The 18,531-nt window shown below is 39.3% G+C and overlaps 2 protein-coding genes across 2 annotated transcripts; both read right to left on the bottom strand.

Annotated features, from left to right (window-relative positions):
• Positions 1-2,337: 2,337 nt before the first annotated feature.
• On the bottom strand, positions 2,338-4,695 carry LOC122653894 (transcription termination factor MTERF6, chloroplastic/mitochondrial-like). Its single transcript, XM_043847851.1, has 2 exons — positions 3,545-4,695; positions 2,338-2,605 (listed from the first exon to the last, which is right to left on the bottom strand). Exons 1-2 carry the CDS (start codon positions 4,653-4,655, stop codon positions 2,583-2,585), a joined length of 1,134 nt encoding a protein of 377 aa, XP_043703786.1. The 5' UTR covers positions 4,656-4,695; the 3' UTR covers positions 2,338-2,582.
• Positions 4,696-14,117: 9,422 nt separating this feature from the next.
• Positions 14,118-16,760, bottom strand: LOC122655373 (WRKY transcription factor 55-like). Its single transcript, XM_043849572.1, has 3 exons — positions 16,296-16,760; positions 16,077-16,208; positions 14,118-14,696 (listed from the first exon to the last, which is right to left on the bottom strand). The coding sequence occupies exons 1-3, from the start codon at positions 16,703-16,705 to the stop codon at positions 14,216-14,218; spliced, it is 1,023 nt and encodes a 340-aa protein (XP_043705507.1). The 5' UTR covers positions 16,706-16,760; the 3' UTR covers positions 14,118-14,215.
• Positions 16,761-18,531: the final 1,771 nt, after the last annotated feature.

The following is an 18,531-nucleotide window of genomic DNA, read 5'->3' as shown; positions in this document are numbered from 1 at the left end:
TATACTGTTTGTTGTAGTGCTTACCTACATCACTTAATGCTTCAGGAAAAGAATATAAACCATCCACGTGAGAGTTACTGGCAGATGAATTTATGTGCTTCATGCACAATAATGTGACTGTGCTCCGGCCCATCCACTCAATTCCCTAAGCACTTGACAAAGAGGCACTGCATATAAAACCAAGCAATGTCTTTAGGTCCTTTTGTCACAAGAACTGTTCTAAGATATAGCTTTCCAAGTAACTGAGAAACAAAACCATGTAAACCTTGCCAACATCACATCTCATGTTCTAACAGTAATATGAAAAACTTAATATACTGGATGGCTATGACTGTGACCTTGAAGATTAAATCCATGCCAGTCAGTCACCAATGCATTAGATTGCTTGTATTAGAAACATATATACTGGTCAACAAATAAACTGAATCTATACCATTTACTAAAGGATGAATCCATCAGATTCCCGCGCGGGGGGGGGGGTAATGAAGAGACATAACCGATCTATCTTTCTATCATATTTTCTTAGGCAAAATCCATAATCTTATTACACAAGGACAATCATGAGATACAGAGGAAATCATGTTGGTGCAAACACTACAAACAGGTGACACACAAAAACTGGGATGAAACTTTGCTGCTACACTTGTAGCAGGAATGTTCCTGCTACCCTGCTGGCAGCCAAGGAAATGGGATTTTAAAGGGTATTTTAGAAAATACTAAAACCTAGGAGGGTATTTATGAACCCAAAGGGTAAGTGAATTATCCCATTTCCTTGGCTGCCAGCAGGGTAGCAGGAACATTCCTGCTACAAGTGTAGCAGCAAACTTTTCTCCCAAAAACTGAAGCCCTACAAGAACAGTTGAAGGTGTTCATTGATTTCTCTACATCATTGATTTATGTACATCAGATTACGTTCAGAGGATATCAGTAGAAGTACTCAAGAAAATAGTTCAACCCCCTTCCTCCAAGGGACACTAAAGATCATCGTTGATTTTTTATATAAAAGCAAACATAGCATGCTATAATTCTTGGCAAAAAGTGAAGTTTGGGGATATAGCATTCCTAATAAATCTTGCTAAATTTCCTGGAATTGTTCTGTGACAACATCACAAGGGAAGTAAATAAGAGCAGTTGGTGTATCACTTTCATGGCCTATTCCCTAAGTCACACACAACACTAGCATAGGGCCTCAGGAAGATGTACCAGCCAAGTTTACAGAATTTTTGGACAATCCACGAATCTTGACATGGCTAAATGTTAAATTTTGTAACTGCCTTACTTTTTAGGGTAAATTACACGTCACCCCTTGGTTTCAATCGAAATTCAGATCACCCCCTGGTTTTTGAAAAAACTCAAATTACCCCCTCTACAGTAACGGTGTTAGTCTGCTGTTAGTTATTGGTGTGAAAGGACTATTTTACCCTTGTACTAAAACATTAGAATTAACTTTACAATACTACCCTTCAAAATCTATGTTTGGATGTCAAGGGTATTTTAGGGATTTAAATTTATTTAACTGGCTGACATCATCACTTAACAGCATAAAACTAACGGTAGGGACTAATTTGTCATATTGGGGTCTAATACAAGGGGTGATTTGAGTTTTGATCGACAACCAAGGGGTGGCGTGTAAATTTTTAATATAAGCTCCCCTGCACAGAAGACCCAATCCACAAGGCAAATGAGCTCATCAAACACTTCTGTCCTAAATACATTGTAGTTGAGATGAACTTCAATTGTCCAGTAGAGAGAAAGAAGGAAGTGCAACCACTGGCTGCCTGGTTTAGAGACTTGCTCAGCTCACAGTATATAAAGCAAAGCAACACCAATGAAATTCGGAAAGAGCTATCCGCTTGTGCTTGCTTTAGAGGCCTTGCTTTTTACCTTGTTTGAACAACATCATTGGAGTGGGTTGGTTTAGGAGGTGAGAATTTGCAGACAGAGGCTAACACAGACCCAAAGAATATACTCAGTTAATGCCAAAAGAATATGCTATTAGTGAAATCCATAGTAAAAAGTAATGCAGTAATTCAGAAATGCAAGTACTGGGATTGGCTTAATGGATGTAAATTGCATTGTTGAATTCCTGAATTTCAATTAATATAGGAGCAAATTAGAACCAGTTCAATGTACAATTTTGATTCAGCACATTTGAAAAACCTAAGTCCTAGCATCCTATACATGTTCAATAGATATATAGATCAATTAAGCAAAAACTTCTGGAGAGAAGACTTAACGGGAAAGGGGGGGGGGGGGAAATCTATCAAGAAGAGGATCCAAAACATGCTATTGGTACATCTAAAAACCATTTGTCTTCATTAGATCATTAAGGTGTACATCCCAGTTGCATCAACCAGACATATTCAGGAGCTCTGATACTGCACTTCAGTTAGATATTAAAGCCATTTAGAATCCAATTTTTTTTATCACTTCAATCCAAATCTGATTACATTCTTTAAGCAAACAATTCAGCATCATTTAGAATACTGATTAAGATGTCTCACTTGTGCTATGAGATTGTGCTAGAAAAAGGTAAGATACCTGGACCAGTAAATATATAAGCAGCCATTAGAAATGTGCCATCAACCTACTTCCTCATAGACACCTGAGATACATATGATTCAATGAAAGAATTCACTTTGGCAACGAAAGAGTGGACATATAATTCCAATCCTCAATTATTTACTGAGGCTCCAAACAAAATAATCCCTACTAAGCAAATTTTTGCAGCCTAAACTACAATTTAATTTAAAGGAAGCTCGCCCAATCATTGCTTCCCCTCCAAAACATCACAATTCAAGTCATCTGCAATGCCAAACCTCTTAAAAATGTATGGTAATTTAGGATGTCCACTGCAAATATGAACTCCAAAGACTGGAAAATTTGTAGAATTGTTCAAACTCTAAAGACTTTAAAAAGTGAATAATTGTTTTTCTACCTTCAAAGCTTTCAATAACCAAGCATGAACAACCAGGGTAAAAGAAAATTTCAGATAATCCTCAATTGTTCTATTAATTCTTCACAGAATATGAAATATTTGGTTGTAACCACAACCCAAGCAAGCCAGCACAGACATCATGTCCTTCTTAGCCAAATTTAATTGGGAATATTCTTCAAAACTCTTACACTGGTAATCCAAACATCATTACCAAAAGTAAGGATTCCCATCTTCAGCAGAGTCCTCCCCCCACCCCCCACCCCTCAAACCCCTCTCCCCTAATATAGGTACTCATACTGGTTTTAACAGCAATGACTGGTGCCATTTTCTCGAAATCAAATCTAAAATCACCTCCAATGGACAACACTGCATTCCATAGTCTTAGACGATTTAAGAGAAAAATTAACAACCCTACTTATGCAAGTAGAATTCAAACTTAATCAAATAAAGTGAGTTATAATATTGCAAACAAAATCTTTACACGAGCAAGTATACTCGTCTAGAAAAAATGCAAATAATTCTCAAATGTAAGGCAAAACATAATACAAATTGCCTATCCCCTCCCTTTATCAGACACAAATTCTGATTCAAGAATTCCCATCTTACTTTGGTAAACCTTTAGCAGTTCAGGTTGTACATCCAGATACCTCATCACAAACTGTTTCAAGAACTTATCTTCAGTCAACAAGAAAGCCCTACCCATACTTTTTTTCTTCACTAGGCCCTTTGCGAGCAAAAGCTGAAGAACAGAACACCTCGGCAGAATTCTCTTCTCCATGCTACACAAAAACGCGACAGGGCACTTCAATAGATCATCAACCGTCCAATTAATTTCGTTCATGAAGAAACCCAATCGCTCCCTTATCACCTTCTCTGAAATAGAGAAAATACTAGGTTGCTTCTGAAACAGTTTAAGAATAACATCCTCCGACCATCCAAAACTCCGAAAAACCGCAAATTTTGCTTCCCATAAAGGCTTTTTTGAGCCTGCAAATGTGCGAACGCCATGGACGAAGACTGAAGTTTTAGGATTCAAACCCAACTCCTCGACTCCAACAATAATCTGCTTAAACCGTTCAGCTTTCCAAGTCAGTAGCCGAGGTTGCAGGGATATCAGTTTCGAAATGCTGGACTCCGGCACACCATGATTTCGCAAGATTTCAATGTTGGGTCCCATTATTTCAGGAAGACGGCTGCTCCACCTCAAACGACTCAGAGTCAAAGCAACCTTAGCATCCGTGTTAACGAAACTCTTGAGGAAATCCAAGGAAGGAATTAGTTCTTTCTCTAAACTTACCGACAAGAAGTTAGCGTATCTGGAGAGAATCTTTGCAATGTATGAGCCTGAAATCCCAATCTTACATAGCAATTCAATTTTGGGATTTAGGATTTTGTCTGGATCAGCCCTAAGAACTAGTGGATTGTTAGAAATGATGTTTGCGATTTCGGGTAATGAGAATCCATAGTTTCTAAAGAGGGCAAGAACAGAGTCTGCTTTGGTAGTAGTCTTGAGAACAACAAATTTGGAGGCTTTGAGAGCTGTTTCTGGGGACAAGCCACATGAGTTCACAAGATAATCTACTGTGAGAGATGGTTGGTTTGTGGCATTTGAATTGAATCTGAAAGATGAAGATTCAATTCGAATAAGATAGAGATTAGGCAATGAATCTCCAGTACCTCTCAGCTGAGAAAGTCTTCTGAAAAGCAAACCAAGCATGATTGATTCTAAGTTTCTAACTTTGGACTCTATGATGAAGAAGCTCTAGCATGAGTAGCCGGAAAAGACTAAAGAATAACCCTAAAACCCTCCACCGATGACACCCTGGCTCCTCCAACTTCAATCAGTACGGTAGAATGGTTTTAACGGAAGTGGGTCAGTGCCGAGTCCGGTCGTAGAGTCTTTTTTTGTATCAATTTGTTCATTTTGTTTATGGTCTATTTAAAAAAAATCATTAATAAAATTTATTTTTAATAAAATAAAAAATAAAACTATTTGACAACTACTAGACATAAAAGAATATACAATGAGAAACCGTTTGATACCTACCCATATGTAAATAATTTTTGTAACATTTTTCAAGTGATGGGTGAAGAGAGGTAATGGTTGATGGAGGCTTGAGGTTGAAGATGGTATGCTATAATAGTTGATGGAAGTTTGAGGCTGAAGATGATAAATAAGAAAAGATAAATTAAACAACTACACTCTTACTAGTGTCCCACCATAGGAGTCCCACCTAGGCTACTTGATAAACTCACAAGCAAAGTTCTCATAAGAGAAGAGAGTTAAATAATTTTGGAATGGCTCTTCACTCTTCAGTCTCCACGATTTTGGTATTTATAAGAGAAAAAAAGGCTAAGCATCCTCTTGAAATACATGCATAAGAATTAAAGAGACTTTTGAAATAATCTCTTCACCCAATTTCTTTCCCGATTCCATTTCTAATGAGAAGTGTGATGTTTACAATTTTGGGGTTCTGTTGTTGGTTCTCATTTTTGGCCGACGGTCTCTCCACGTGACTGCCTCACTCATGGTGGAGTTGTGTGGGAGAAGTTGCTACAAGTGTAATGTGCACATGGATAGGAGCATCAGCGATACAGGGCCTGAAGCAGAGAGAGAGTAGGAAGAGAAGCAGAGCAAAGGAAGTGAAAGTGATGGGGGAGAGCGGTGTAGTGAGTGGGGGCAGGGGAGAGAGAAAGACACAGCAGGGGATAGATAGTGGGGGTAAAGGGGGAGAGAAATAGAGTGCCAACGAGGAGAGAGAGAGAAATAGAGTGCTTACGAAGAAAGTGAGTGAGTTTGACTAACGATGAAGCATTTCTTTTGAATCTGTCAGTGTCTTCGAGCTTAACTGGTGAACTGTTTGAGAAGTCTTGCGATTAATCATTTCAGATTTCAAATAACACCCACATCCAAAGGTAGAGGAGCCCGCAACCAAGCCTTGAAACTTTAGCTTCCGTGTTTTACATTTTCGTCTCTCAAGATGGAGACAAAGTTCTCTCCCGTTTCTCTCCTCCAATCCAGGTTCTTGGCGAAATCAAACAAAATTTCTTGTTTGCTTCCTCTCTCCAAGAGATCTAAGTAGAGTCACACCCAAGAATAATAGATAGAGATGGGATAGATTCGGTATGAGAAATACTCCGACCAAATTATGCTCTTTCTTGATTCTCTCTCAATCTTCTCATCTAGAAAAAAAGACACAACTAGGGTTTCTAAATTTGTAGCATTGGATGGTAGTGTAATTTTGTCCCATTGTGGGTTTTTTGTTGTGTTTGCTGGCTTCATTTTCCATAATGGGATTCCTACTCATCTCTGGTCGACAACCTCTCTAGGTGAGACTGCTTCACCCACGTCAAAAGGTGGGCCTAGTTTGGTTCCTATGCAAGGTTCGTGCTTGGAAGAAGAAGAATAAGGAGGACGAGGAGGAGGGGGGACTTTTCTAAAATCAAAAGTAAATGTCTATTTTAACCTCAATTTTTAAGCCTTATGAGCACGTGCTCATTCACTTGAGCGAAAATAGAAAAGAAAAATATTTTTGGCCATAATCTTTTATAGACTCTTGAGTCTATTTTGATTTTGGGGGAGTTTTTATTTATTTCAGAGTAAATTACATGCACCCCCTAGTATTTTGAAACACTATCAAACCACCCGAAATAGTTTTACTTTTTACGTGCACCCACCTGGAATTTAAACGACTTACAAATAAGCTCCTATCATCAAGTGTAAAACGTTAATTGTTGTTAAACTTTTCTAAAATCCTATTTTACCCTTTAGTAATTGACATTGACCCTTTTACCCTTATGAGAGATAACCATAGCCCAAACCCATCTCTCCCAAAACCACCTTTCCATTGTCATCTTCCTCCACCTATCTCTTTCTTCTCTGGCGATCTGAGCACAGTCACCATTGAAAATGTACAGAAAAGGGTAGGAACCAATGGTGGCCTTGTTCACTTCCACCACGGCCAGACTCGTCAGCATGGTGGCTGCAAGAGCCCTGCAATTGGGTGTCCCACCCTCACTCTGCAAAACTCCAACCACACGCTGAATGGCACCCTCAGCGACCAAACCCACCTTGTTATCGTCATCTAAACTGAGATTGAGAAGGACCGAGAGAGCGGCTTCTTGGATTCTAGGGAAACCCTCAAAATTCAAGATCGAAATAATCTAAAAAATTAGAGTCGATCGGACGACAAAAGTAAGAAAGGGGAACCAAAAAAAAACGACAACGATAGTTCGATCGACCGTCAAAGGATGGATAGATCGGCGGCGAACAGAGTGAGATCCAAAATTTTCGAAACCCTAACCCTAGAATCAGAATTACGAAAGGTTAAGAGCTGAAATTGGAATCAATCGGGAGAGGATGATAGAACTTGAGCGAAAACGTGATCTATTTGATGATCGAAAGAAAGAACCAGTAAGGAATCTAACTCGAGATTAGATAGATTTGGAAGAAATTGAAAGAAATCTGAAAGGGAAAAAAAAAAAAGACGAATAGGGTAAAGCCAAGGCTCCGCACTGTAGAAGACTGTGCAGAGTCTGGGTTCGTCCGGAGAACCCAGATGCTTCTTGAGTTCCTTTTGCAGTCTGGGTGCGTATTTCTCATTCCCTGCCAAAATCCAACCACCACTGTATGGAAGGTTGATCGAAGGTGTGGCCTAACGATAGAATCACCGGGTCCGACATATCTCCAAGGAAATTGGGCATTTGAAATCGTCTGGGAACTGAGTTGCCATCACTGTCTCTTTGTCTCTCTGACCTCTATCTACTTACCGAATAAAGCAAGAGAACAAACAGGTGGAGTTAAGCAGGGGAAGAGAACAGAGGAGAGAGAGAAAGAGAACAAACAACTTTCCCCTTTCTTTCTCTTGTTTTTGTTCTTCTCCAACGTCATAATCTAATGATAATAAGAGTTTAAGAACTGGGTATAGATGACAAAAGAGATCAAACAGGGAGGAAGAGAGAGAGTAAAATGCTTAACGGAACCATGAGTGCATCAGTGCAGAAAAGTTGATAAACCATGAAAGGGGTGAGTACACGGCGGTGGAGAGACTAACCTTCACCGGAGGTGGTGTGCAGCAAAACCTTAAATCGATTTAGGGATTTTTGGTTTGGAGGAGAAGATGTAAAAAGGGTAAAATGGTAATTGAATTAAGTCACTGATGGGAAAAGGGTATAATGGTCTTTTTGCTTATAAAACTAACAGTTTACTAACACCGTGAGCCATTAGGGGGTTTTTTGAAATAGTGAAACTAGGGGAAGTGGTTTGATATTGTTTCAAAATACTGGGGGGGTGCATGTAATTTACTCTTTATTTTAAATAAAACAAGTTTCAAAAATGATACCAAACATATGAAACAATGAAAAATTTTCAGAAAATGAAAATGAAAAATGATACCAAAAAGACCCTTAAAAACCATATCTTTTTTTTTTCCGGTAATGGTCCTAACAACTATAGGACTAAAATACACAACGGGAATTTCCATCCTTTCAAGTGCGGGGTACCGCCCAGTGCATCAAATGGTGCACCTCACTTGTGCATTGGATTTTTAAAGGTGTACAGGTGAGGTGCATCGTTAAAATGTATGGCAATTGAGAGGATAAAAATTCATAGAACGGGTACGGGTATGTATGGCAAATAAATAAATCAAACAGTAATAATATTTTTTAAAAATCCGACATAATAATATACGTACGACAATTATATAGTATGTGTTTAATACATCGTCCTATAAATACAATATGGACATATATTCATTATGTAACAAACATGTACATCATCTAATAAACAAAATAATAGCATATAAACAATGATTTTATCAATAAAAAACATCACAACTAAAATAAACACAATGCTACTATTATTTGATGTCAATATTTCGATGTTAAAATTATATTCTGGAATGCTACGTATATTTGGTCATAGTTTTATGTTATACCCGGGCCTAATTTTTTGAGCTAATTTGAGTTTTTGGTTGTGGGTCCGGAACCCAAAGCCATATCCACCGGTACCTTGTGGTGTAGTGACCCAGTGGTTGAATTGAACGAGGTAACCCCACTAGTGAGGACCTGCATACCAGTGAGGAGGCATATACCATCCCTGTGCAACTACGAAATCCACCACCAAATGTACAACTCATGGTAAGTACCCCTAGCTGTCGAACCCCAACTATAAATATGTTTAAAAACAAGGAATCATTCTCATCAAAAAAAAAAACTAGGAATCATGTTTGGGAAGTTAGGGTGCGAAGATGTCAATAACCGAGAGTGAATCCAGCTGTGTTTCAGCAAGAAACACAATCTGGTCGATGACTCTGGTCAACCACTCCCATCGACCAGAGTCGTTGTACTAATAGATCTCTATCCTGGGAGTGCGGGGCCCGATGTCGCAAGTCGGAGATCTCGTCGTCGTGTCCCAATTACCTATTAGGAATGTTCCCTGATAATTATTGGTGCATGGGACCCACGTATTGACCCGTGTATGCGAATTTGGCTTAAAAACCTATTTTGGGTAATTGGGCCTTAGCCAAACGGGGCCCTTAGGCCCATATAAGCCCATCTAAAAGGACTAAAACCTATTTGCTACTGTTCAAAACGTTGGAAAGAAGAAGAGAAGGAGAGGAAGAGAAGGGGAAGAAGAAGTGGAGGAAGGGAAGACCTAGGCTGCTAAGCTTGATAAGGGATCTCTTGTTTCTCTCTCTCTCCTTTCAAATCTGTAGAACTGTATAGGTTAATTACTAAGTCCAAGTTTTCTTCTATAGCTTAGCTTGTGTGTGTGGGATCAATTGAAATCCATTCATCTCACCTCCAATTTCAGGTAAAAATCTGATTAGTCATTTTGCTCATATTGTAAATTCTTTCTTTTAAGCTAAGGATTAGGTTTAATTTAGATTAAGAGCTGGAAATGGATTATCTACCAAATATGCATATGAATTTGTTTACAAACTTACGAATTTGGAACCCAAACCCCCATGCATGTTTATCCAAGCCTATTGATCCAAAACCTAACCTTAATCTAACCTAACTGCTAACCATTTCCCACTCTATACACTGAATTAAGACATTTAGAAAACTGATTTCAGCCATGCATGGCTGATTTCATGAATTGGAACCCAAACCCCATGCATTGGCCCAAACCCACTTCAATTCTTCAAATTACCCATCCCATAGATCAATTTAGAGTCTTAATCATGTAATTTGATACCTAAGCATCTCCCCTATGATCAATTGCATTAATCCAAACCCAAAATCCTCCCAAAAACCCTGTTCTTCCCTTTGGTTTTGCTACTACAAAGCCTTTGGTCGACCACTCCTATCGATCAGAGAATGGCCTTCTCAGAAAAAATTTTAAGCTTAAGCACTGCCAGTCTCTGGTCGATGTAGGACCGACCACTCCCATCGATCAGAGTTGCTATCAACCCATTTCTAGTTTTAAAACCTAATCTAATCCAACCCTAAGGCTATCCTAGAGCCCCATCTACATTCTAACACATGTGTATGGCTTAATAATCATAGGATAGAACCAATCGGTCGTCGAGACCTATCGACAACCAACCCGGGGATTAATTCAGCTATGCGATGGCACATAAAGCAAGGTAAGTGCGAATATGCCATTCATGTAGGTGTACTTCTTTTGTGTTATGATGTTATGTTAAATATGTTACATCACTCTCTTTTATTCTTGTTGTTGATATGGAACTTTGAATAGAAAATTGTGGAGATATTGCTTTATGTTGAAATGCATGCTATTCATATTGTTAGATTAGATGTCGTAGCCGGCTTGAAAATGAAGGATATGGTCGTCGTAGTATGGGATGCGGGAACACTGTACACTTTATACTATACCATATAGTATTGCATGTGACTAGGGAATAATACAACACGTACTCGAACCCTTGCCAATAGGGGTTGAGGTGTTGGATACCACAATTGTGTGAGGTCAATGTCCTAAAGGGTCATTAGGACAGTTGGTGTCAGTTGTTCCATCAGCCAATAGGGCTGGTTGTAGCACAGTGGTAACTTAGAGGGCTAGTCGGGCTGACCTTGGGAAGGAATGCTAGAGCCGACTAGTCTTCTTCGACAACTCAATGGGTGTATCACGGGAAGGGGTTAGAAGCCGGCACCAAGGATACATGTATTGAGGATTGTAGTAGTACCTACTTACCTAGTGACTTAATTTCGAGGTTAGATGGACTAGAGAATAAAATCTGACTTTATGCATATAGGATCGTTGTGTTGCATCTACATGCATGGTTTATTATTCACTCATTGGGCTCGGTGGAGCTCACCCCCATGGAATCTTTCTTTTTAGATGATCTTGCAAGTGAAGGTATCCATATGCGGGAGGATGATGTTGTACAAGAAGATGATACTGACTGTGTCTATTCGGAGATGAAGCCCGAGGAGCATGATCCCTCTTATGGATGTGATTACTATGCTTCTTTGTGATTGACTTGACAAATTGAACATTTTCTTCTTCCTTTTAGTGTTTTGGATGCTTACTTTCAAATAGATAGATTTTCTATTGTACACATTATGTAAATCTTTAAGGAGGTTATGTAAACAAAATACAGTATGAGACAAATTGTAGAAACAAAGACTGAGTTATATAAATATTTGATTTCCACATGGATAACTTTAGCTTCCCGCTGCACTCTGTAATTTTAATCATTTTCTATTATGGATGTGTGGTTTGTGAGTTGTATTTACTGCTTCTGACATCCTGGAGGTGGTTGGATACCGTGGGTATCCGGATCACTAGCCGAATCCTCCCAGGGGGTGGGTTGCGGGCGTGACAGTTTATTTCTAGCTAATATATCATTCAATAATTAAAATAATAGTATATAAAACATAAATTTATTTAGGGAAAGAGAACACTACCTGGGTGCGTGTGGTACATTGCCCCTACGCCTAGATACAGGGGCAGGCAAAATGATTGACGCCCCCCCCCCCATGAGAGAGATTGAGAAGAGATAAAACAAGAGATGGAGTCAAAGGCGCAAGAGTGAGAACATACCTAGAAAGCTTATGGAAGATCTTTGGCGCCATTAAATAACTCAATTGCTACTACAAACTTAGAGTTTCACGATTCTCTTTAGAAATATTCACAGCGACAGAGGCAATGGTAGCTTGTAGCCACGACATCTGAGTTCTCCACTCTCAACCTCTTCACCTTACTCTCTCTCATTCCCTCTCTGAAGAAGATAGACCTTCTCCATCTTCGACTCCGTTCCCGTTTGAGTATTACTCCTTTCTCTGATGGAGAAGATGTAGGGGACAGGTGGGCAGCCGCAAGGTTCCAACACTAAGGTTGCGTTTGGTAATGTTTTTTTGTTATGGAAACATTGTTCTTTGGCAGAACCATTTTTTTCCATTTTTGTTATGGAACTGTGTCCTGTGGGATTTGGCAAACATGTTCTAAAACTGTTTCTGGAGCAAAAAAAGAACAGCAAGGGCGTTTGATAAAACCCGTTCCGAACAATTTCTTAATATTGTTGTCAATATTTACAGAAATGTCTTAACCCAAATAATGTCCTAATGTCATTGCCATGCAAGATACCATAACAAAAATTTACAAAAATGCCATTAAAATTTCCCTTCATAAAATAATTATGAAAATGTATGCATTTGTACTAAAAAAATACTATTACAATTATTACACAGTCAAAGTGGCAAGTCAGTCAATGGAGAGAATAGAGATTGAAGCTTCAGGAGGTGGTATTAATCTCCACCTTTGGTCAAGTCTAGCTTGCTAACAACTTCAAGGACGGCTCTCAACATACTTGTATGTTTTTCTAAGCCTTTAATTGTTCATTTCTAATATCCTTTGTTATAATCCAATGAAGGTGAAGGAGTTGCAGATGTGGAAAGTAAATAAATAATTATTTAATTTAAATGAATAATTAAAAAATTGCATCATATCCGTTAAACTAAATCAATTAATTATTTAATTAACAAATCCCAAAAATACCCTCATATAATAATACTTATTATGTACCAACCCTCCACTAATCAACACCGTCGTTATGGAATCTAGGGCATGTAATTAAATACTGCCAAAACCCCATTCCATAGTACATGTACAAATTAGAGTGTGTGTGTATGTGATCGGATCCACAAAAACGATTAAATACTTCAATTAAAACATACATATAAGTATCATTTTATGTGAAAATACATGTTTGCAAACCATTTCTAAAATGGTACTAGATCTAGATTCTGATCCGACCATCCACAGACAATCTCTCTCTTGATGTTCTCAAATCGGACAGTGGAGACCATGTTGAGTGACTCTTTCACTCACAAAATGTTCGCGCATTCCCAGAATATCAACATTGGTTCTATGAACCTCAGTCATAAATAAACCAAAGAATGCGTTCATATTTTGCAATGACAAGACCCTCTCTAGTTTTGGGTCTCAGTGATACATGTCAATATCAAACTTCCATCTGGTAGTAACACATGAGGCCACATGAGGGAATTGGCACAAAAGATTCTTTTCCAATACACATCCATATGTATACTCTCATTTTTACGCTGATATCAACATGCCCAATGCGATGACCATATGATAAGGGTGTCTAGCCCAAACCTTAGTCGTGACTACCATTTAAAGTGTAGACTTTAGGACACATAACGGTCAAAAAGTTTATATCGTATGTGATAAAATTAAACCAAAATGAATCAACGGTTCAATTTAAAATAAACCAGGTTTGATAGACACATAAATCCCACAATATCATGCGAGAAATGCACGATCATGCATAGGACATTCGAGATCGTCACACAGAATGATACCATCCAATAACAGTTGGAAGGTGTACTCCAATTAGTTCAAGAAATCAAAAGTTTCCTCCAAAAACATATCTTAAGGGACCCCATACATTATTAGTTACAAATTGAGGATCTCCCAGAAGTCGTAGGGGAGAACCCATTTTTACACTCGAGTTTGAAATGAGTCAGAGTATCAGGGAGTGTATACCTGAATGTTCTAAGGTCAAAGATTACGCGAAGGCAATGGACGGGTTTTATGACAATTGCCAGCACTTGAAGTACTTGAACTTATTCATCCAAAAATGAAAGAGAAAAACTTGAACTTTAATTCAAAGAATATGCGTAAGATAGCTAAAGAATTTTTCATCTCTATATGTGCCGATGAAGTATCTCATCTGCTGCAACTACCTCTAATGAATTGATGGTTTAGTTTACGTGGTTGGCTGCATCAAAGAAAGAATAATCCTATGTGAACCAAACTATTCATGTTATCTCTCGTCAGATAATCTACTTGTCTTGCATGAAAGAGAAGATAGCATCCATGCTGCTACTACTGCTTCCAGAATTAAACATGGCATCAGCGAGATCCACCACAGGCCACTCGGCTTCTTTACCGTCACCCACCTGTGAATGTGAGGGGCCCTGTCCTTCATTGGCAGCCACGTCGCTGCTGCTTGAACCACCAACAACGTTGAAGTTGCCGGACATTCGCAAACGTAGGTCTGTAGGGGTGTTAGGTTCAAATTCTAGGGATTGCCATCTTCTTTCGCGAACCGAGGATTGTGTTGGCTCTACTTCAATCGGTTCCTGCTGGGTAGTGGGGACCACCGCCGACGGTGGTAGCACAGATGGTGCAGTGGAGGACATGAGACAAGTGTGGTGGCCGCAGTAGGTTACTTCAAAAGTGTCTGGATCGTCATCTAGTCGCTGGACTTGCTTCTTGGCATTGCAACCGTAGAAGCTCTTGTGGGTGCACCTATAGTAGCTCCTGCAGAGAATGGTGAGTGAGGTTCAACGAAAGTCAACAGAAGAAGAAGAATGAAAACCGGGTAACTGGTGGGTTGGGCCGGTGTGCCTTGAACGTTGACTAAATCAAATTCTGGTTAGGTTTATAGATCAAGTCATGCCCACCGTTAAAAGATCATACACTAAAGCAAATATTGGGAAGTCTGGACTTTTGACTATCAACCACCACCAAAAACGGATTCCAGATGAAGCTGGACATTTGTGAAAAATACCTGACGAACCCGCATCAGCTTGGATTAAAATACTCTTCAATTCGCCCATGGTGTAGTGTCCTGCAGTTCGGGGTGGAGATGTCTGACACCTAACAAGCACGACATCCAATTGTCCGAGTTGCACCACCCCAGTTTTTTTTCTTTCTTCTCGAGCTAAGCACCATTGTATGTCGCAGATGTTGACATCTCCACCCCAAACTGCACGACACTGCATCATGGGGGAATTGGCCGGAGAGGCTCCCATCAGTTTCCCCTATGTGGAGAGGGAAAGTTATCTCCTCCAGTTCCTCTAATAGGGGGTGGTCGACCCCATCCAGGCAGGGGTAGGGTGGTCATTCCAACCTCCCTTGTTACAAGAACTGGGGAACTGGGCCGATCAAGGAATTGGAGGGGATAAAGATCTATGTGAAGAGTAATTTCTTTTCCAAGTAAGGATTATCTTTTCTTCAATGGTTGTAATGGTTTTTAAGGATCACATTCCTTGTTCCACTAGTTATAGAAGGGAAAAAAAAACTTTGGTCTTACGCCAACACTCCTATGAGTTTCTCTCTCCTATTTTTATTGGTTTCTTTGAACCTTCCCTACCCAACCCGAAGCTTTAGGTGAAGGTAGGATACAATCCCAAGACCTAGCAATCGCTTAGTCCTTTGCTACGTGGTACCTAGCACCTTCAATTTTGTGGTAGCTTTTAAGCTTGTATTCCCTAGCACTAAAACCTAAAATAGCCTCCACTTTATATTAGGTTATAGAAAAGAAAAAGGGAGAAAGAACACTAACCGGTGTTGTGTCTCAGTGTGTACCTGCGCCTAGGCACAGTCACGTGCGAAATGATCAGCGCATCATATCCCTAATTTTTTAACCTTTCCAAGGGGTGCACCAGTCATTTCACACGACTATGCCTAGGCGTAGGGCACAAAACCAATTCGTGTTCTTTCTCTGTATTTTTTTTAGGGAGAGAGAACGCTACTTGATTACGTGCAGCCCCTGCCCAAACATAGGACCGCACAAAATGACTGCCACGCTGCCATGGTCATTTCGTGTGGCCCTAGGCACATGGACCGTGCAGCGCACGTGACCAGGTAGCACGAATTGTGGCAATGCATTCTTCAATTAAAAGGTGGAAACATTACCTAGGAAATTTTGACCCGAGAATTTCTTTCTGACCATACTTTCTCCATGTGAAGCCGTCGTCCGGTGGGATCTCTGTATTCCCTGTACGAGGAGCTGCTGCCTTTACCGTCTGCCTCTCCACACCTTCCTTCCTGAAAAAACCAAAAAAAAATCACAATTAATGCTAATCAACAGTTTAAATAAGCATTAAATTAGATGAACCCTTTATTAATACTCACCTCTTTCGTGACCGTTGTTGGGTCACAGGGCTTTTTCCGGCATCAGAAGCCTCTGCTCCACCTCTCGACTTCATAGAAGAAGAACCCTCTGCATCCCTGGTGGTCAAAAACCTCACATCAAACGGGTTTTTATCTGAGAAGAGCTGGGCCTGAAAAGGGTTAACGGCCATTGTCATGGACGGCGTGTAACTAGACCTCAACCATTCCTGAACAGCTGCCTCAAGCTCCGGTGGAGGTGGAGGTTGCGGTGTTAGAGCTTTTAATCGATCAGAAGCTCTAGTAAAGACACTTAAGATATCTTCACATGAGCTAGAAAGTAAAATTGGATTGTTTGTCAAGATTGGGAAGTTTGATTCTAGGTCTCTTGTTAACTTGCAGCCTTGGAGGATTAATGACAAAATCTCTTCCATGATTTGGTGGGATTGGGTAGCTGAGAAGCTGGAGGTCTTAAACTTTAAATGGAAAAAGGAGAATTTTGGTCTTGTATTCATGTTGGGTTTACTCTGGCTTTGTACTTGGGAAACATTGGGAGATTATTCAAAGTATTTGTGTTCTTCTGACACGGCGTGAAGGATGATAATTTGGAAGAGAGGACTTGGTCATAGTCATCGATCTGGTCACACTTCAGGAACTCACCACGGTATTTCAATTCATCTTGCTAATTCTTTTTTTTTGCTTTGTTTTGGTTGTTCTTTTTCTTCAGTCCATGGGAAGACCTTGGGTCCCGTTGAAACTTGAAGGAGGGTTTGACGTCCTGGAAAATTTATTCGGACGGTGTTGGAAGTTTTCTTTTCGGGGACAATTACTAACTAACCTACACTTAGCCTATATTTTCTAAAATTATCTTACCTTAAACTTTTTTTCTATACTACGGTTACTACTCTGCTTTTAAATTTTCACATCTCTTTTTATCCTTATATTTTAAATACCCAGATTGCCCTTCTTTTTAACCTAGTAACCTGTTAATTTATTTAGCCTACCATTCATCTTCTACTTTTTATTTTTTTTTAATCATTAAAATAGTAAAAATTGAAAGCATCCACCCACTTCTTCTCTCCCCCGTTTTTTACTCCAATCGGGTTTTTTTTTTTTGTGTTTTCTTCAAATTTTCTATTTATTTAATTTTTTATTCAACATTTCATCCCCATCGCTCTTCTTTGAACCAATCATGGTTCTAAGCATCGGCATCGTTTCGCCCATGTCAGGCGATACGTACTGGTTTTTCTAGTCATCGATATCGATACCGTGCCGATACCATATCGATAGCACGGTACGGACAATGGGTAAAATGGTTAGAAAACTCATTTTTAAGGAGAATCAGGGGTAATTTTGCCCGACATAGCCAATCTAGGCCGATACCAAATCGGTATCGGATCAATTTTGCAGGTTACCGATACCTGTTCCGATACCGTGCACTAAAACCATGGAACAAATAGACTTCTTCAAAAATAATAAAAAGTAAATTAAATAAAAAACAGGATGAGAGAGAAGAAGTGGGGTACTTTGAAGAGAGTCGATCTGTTCCATGGTATTAGTGTACAATATTGGAACGGGTATCGGTAACCTGCAAAACCGATATGATACCAATACGGTATCGATCTACATCGGCTGTATCGGGCAAAATTATCCCTGAATCTCCTTAAAATTTGAGTTTTCTGACCATTTTACCCCTTGTCCATATCGTGCTACCGATATGGTATCGACACGGTATCAGTATCGATGACTAGAAAAACCAGTACGTATCACCTGGCACAGGCGATACGATACCGATACTTAGAACCATGATCTGTTCGAAGAAGAATGATAAGGATGAAATGTTGAATAAAAAATTAATTAAATAGAAAAATTGAAGAAAAAACAACAAAAAAAACGAATGGAGTAAAAAATGGGAGAGAGAAGTGGGTGGGTACTTTCATTTTTTATTATTTTAATGACAAAAAAAAGTAAAAAATAGAAGATGAATGGTAGGTTAAATAAATTAGCAGGTTACTAGGTGAAAAGGAAGGGCAATCTGGGTATTTAAAAACATGAGGGTAGAAGGAGATGTAAAAGTTTAAAAGCAGGGTAGTATTAGAAAAGAAGTTTAAGGTAGGGTAGTTTTAGTAAATATAGGTTAAGTGTAGGGTGGTGATAGTAATTGCCCTTTTCTTTTCCTCAAGAAATCGTAAGGGAAAAAAATTTGCTGCTACCCAGTTTGCACAAACTTTCTATTAGGTAGGTGATCGATACGCCAAAA

Source organism: Telopea speciosissima, chromosome 3, assembly GCF_018873765.1.
Source record: "Telopea speciosissima isolate NSW1024214 ecotype Mountain lineage chromosome 3, Tspe_v1, whole genome shotgun sequence".
NCBI classification, from domain to species: Eukaryota; Viridiplantae; Streptophyta; class Magnoliopsida; order Proteales; family Proteaceae; genus Telopea; species Telopea speciosissima.
Note: the sequence above shows the minus strand (reverse complement) of the source record. Positions and strands in the feature narration are given on the sequence as shown.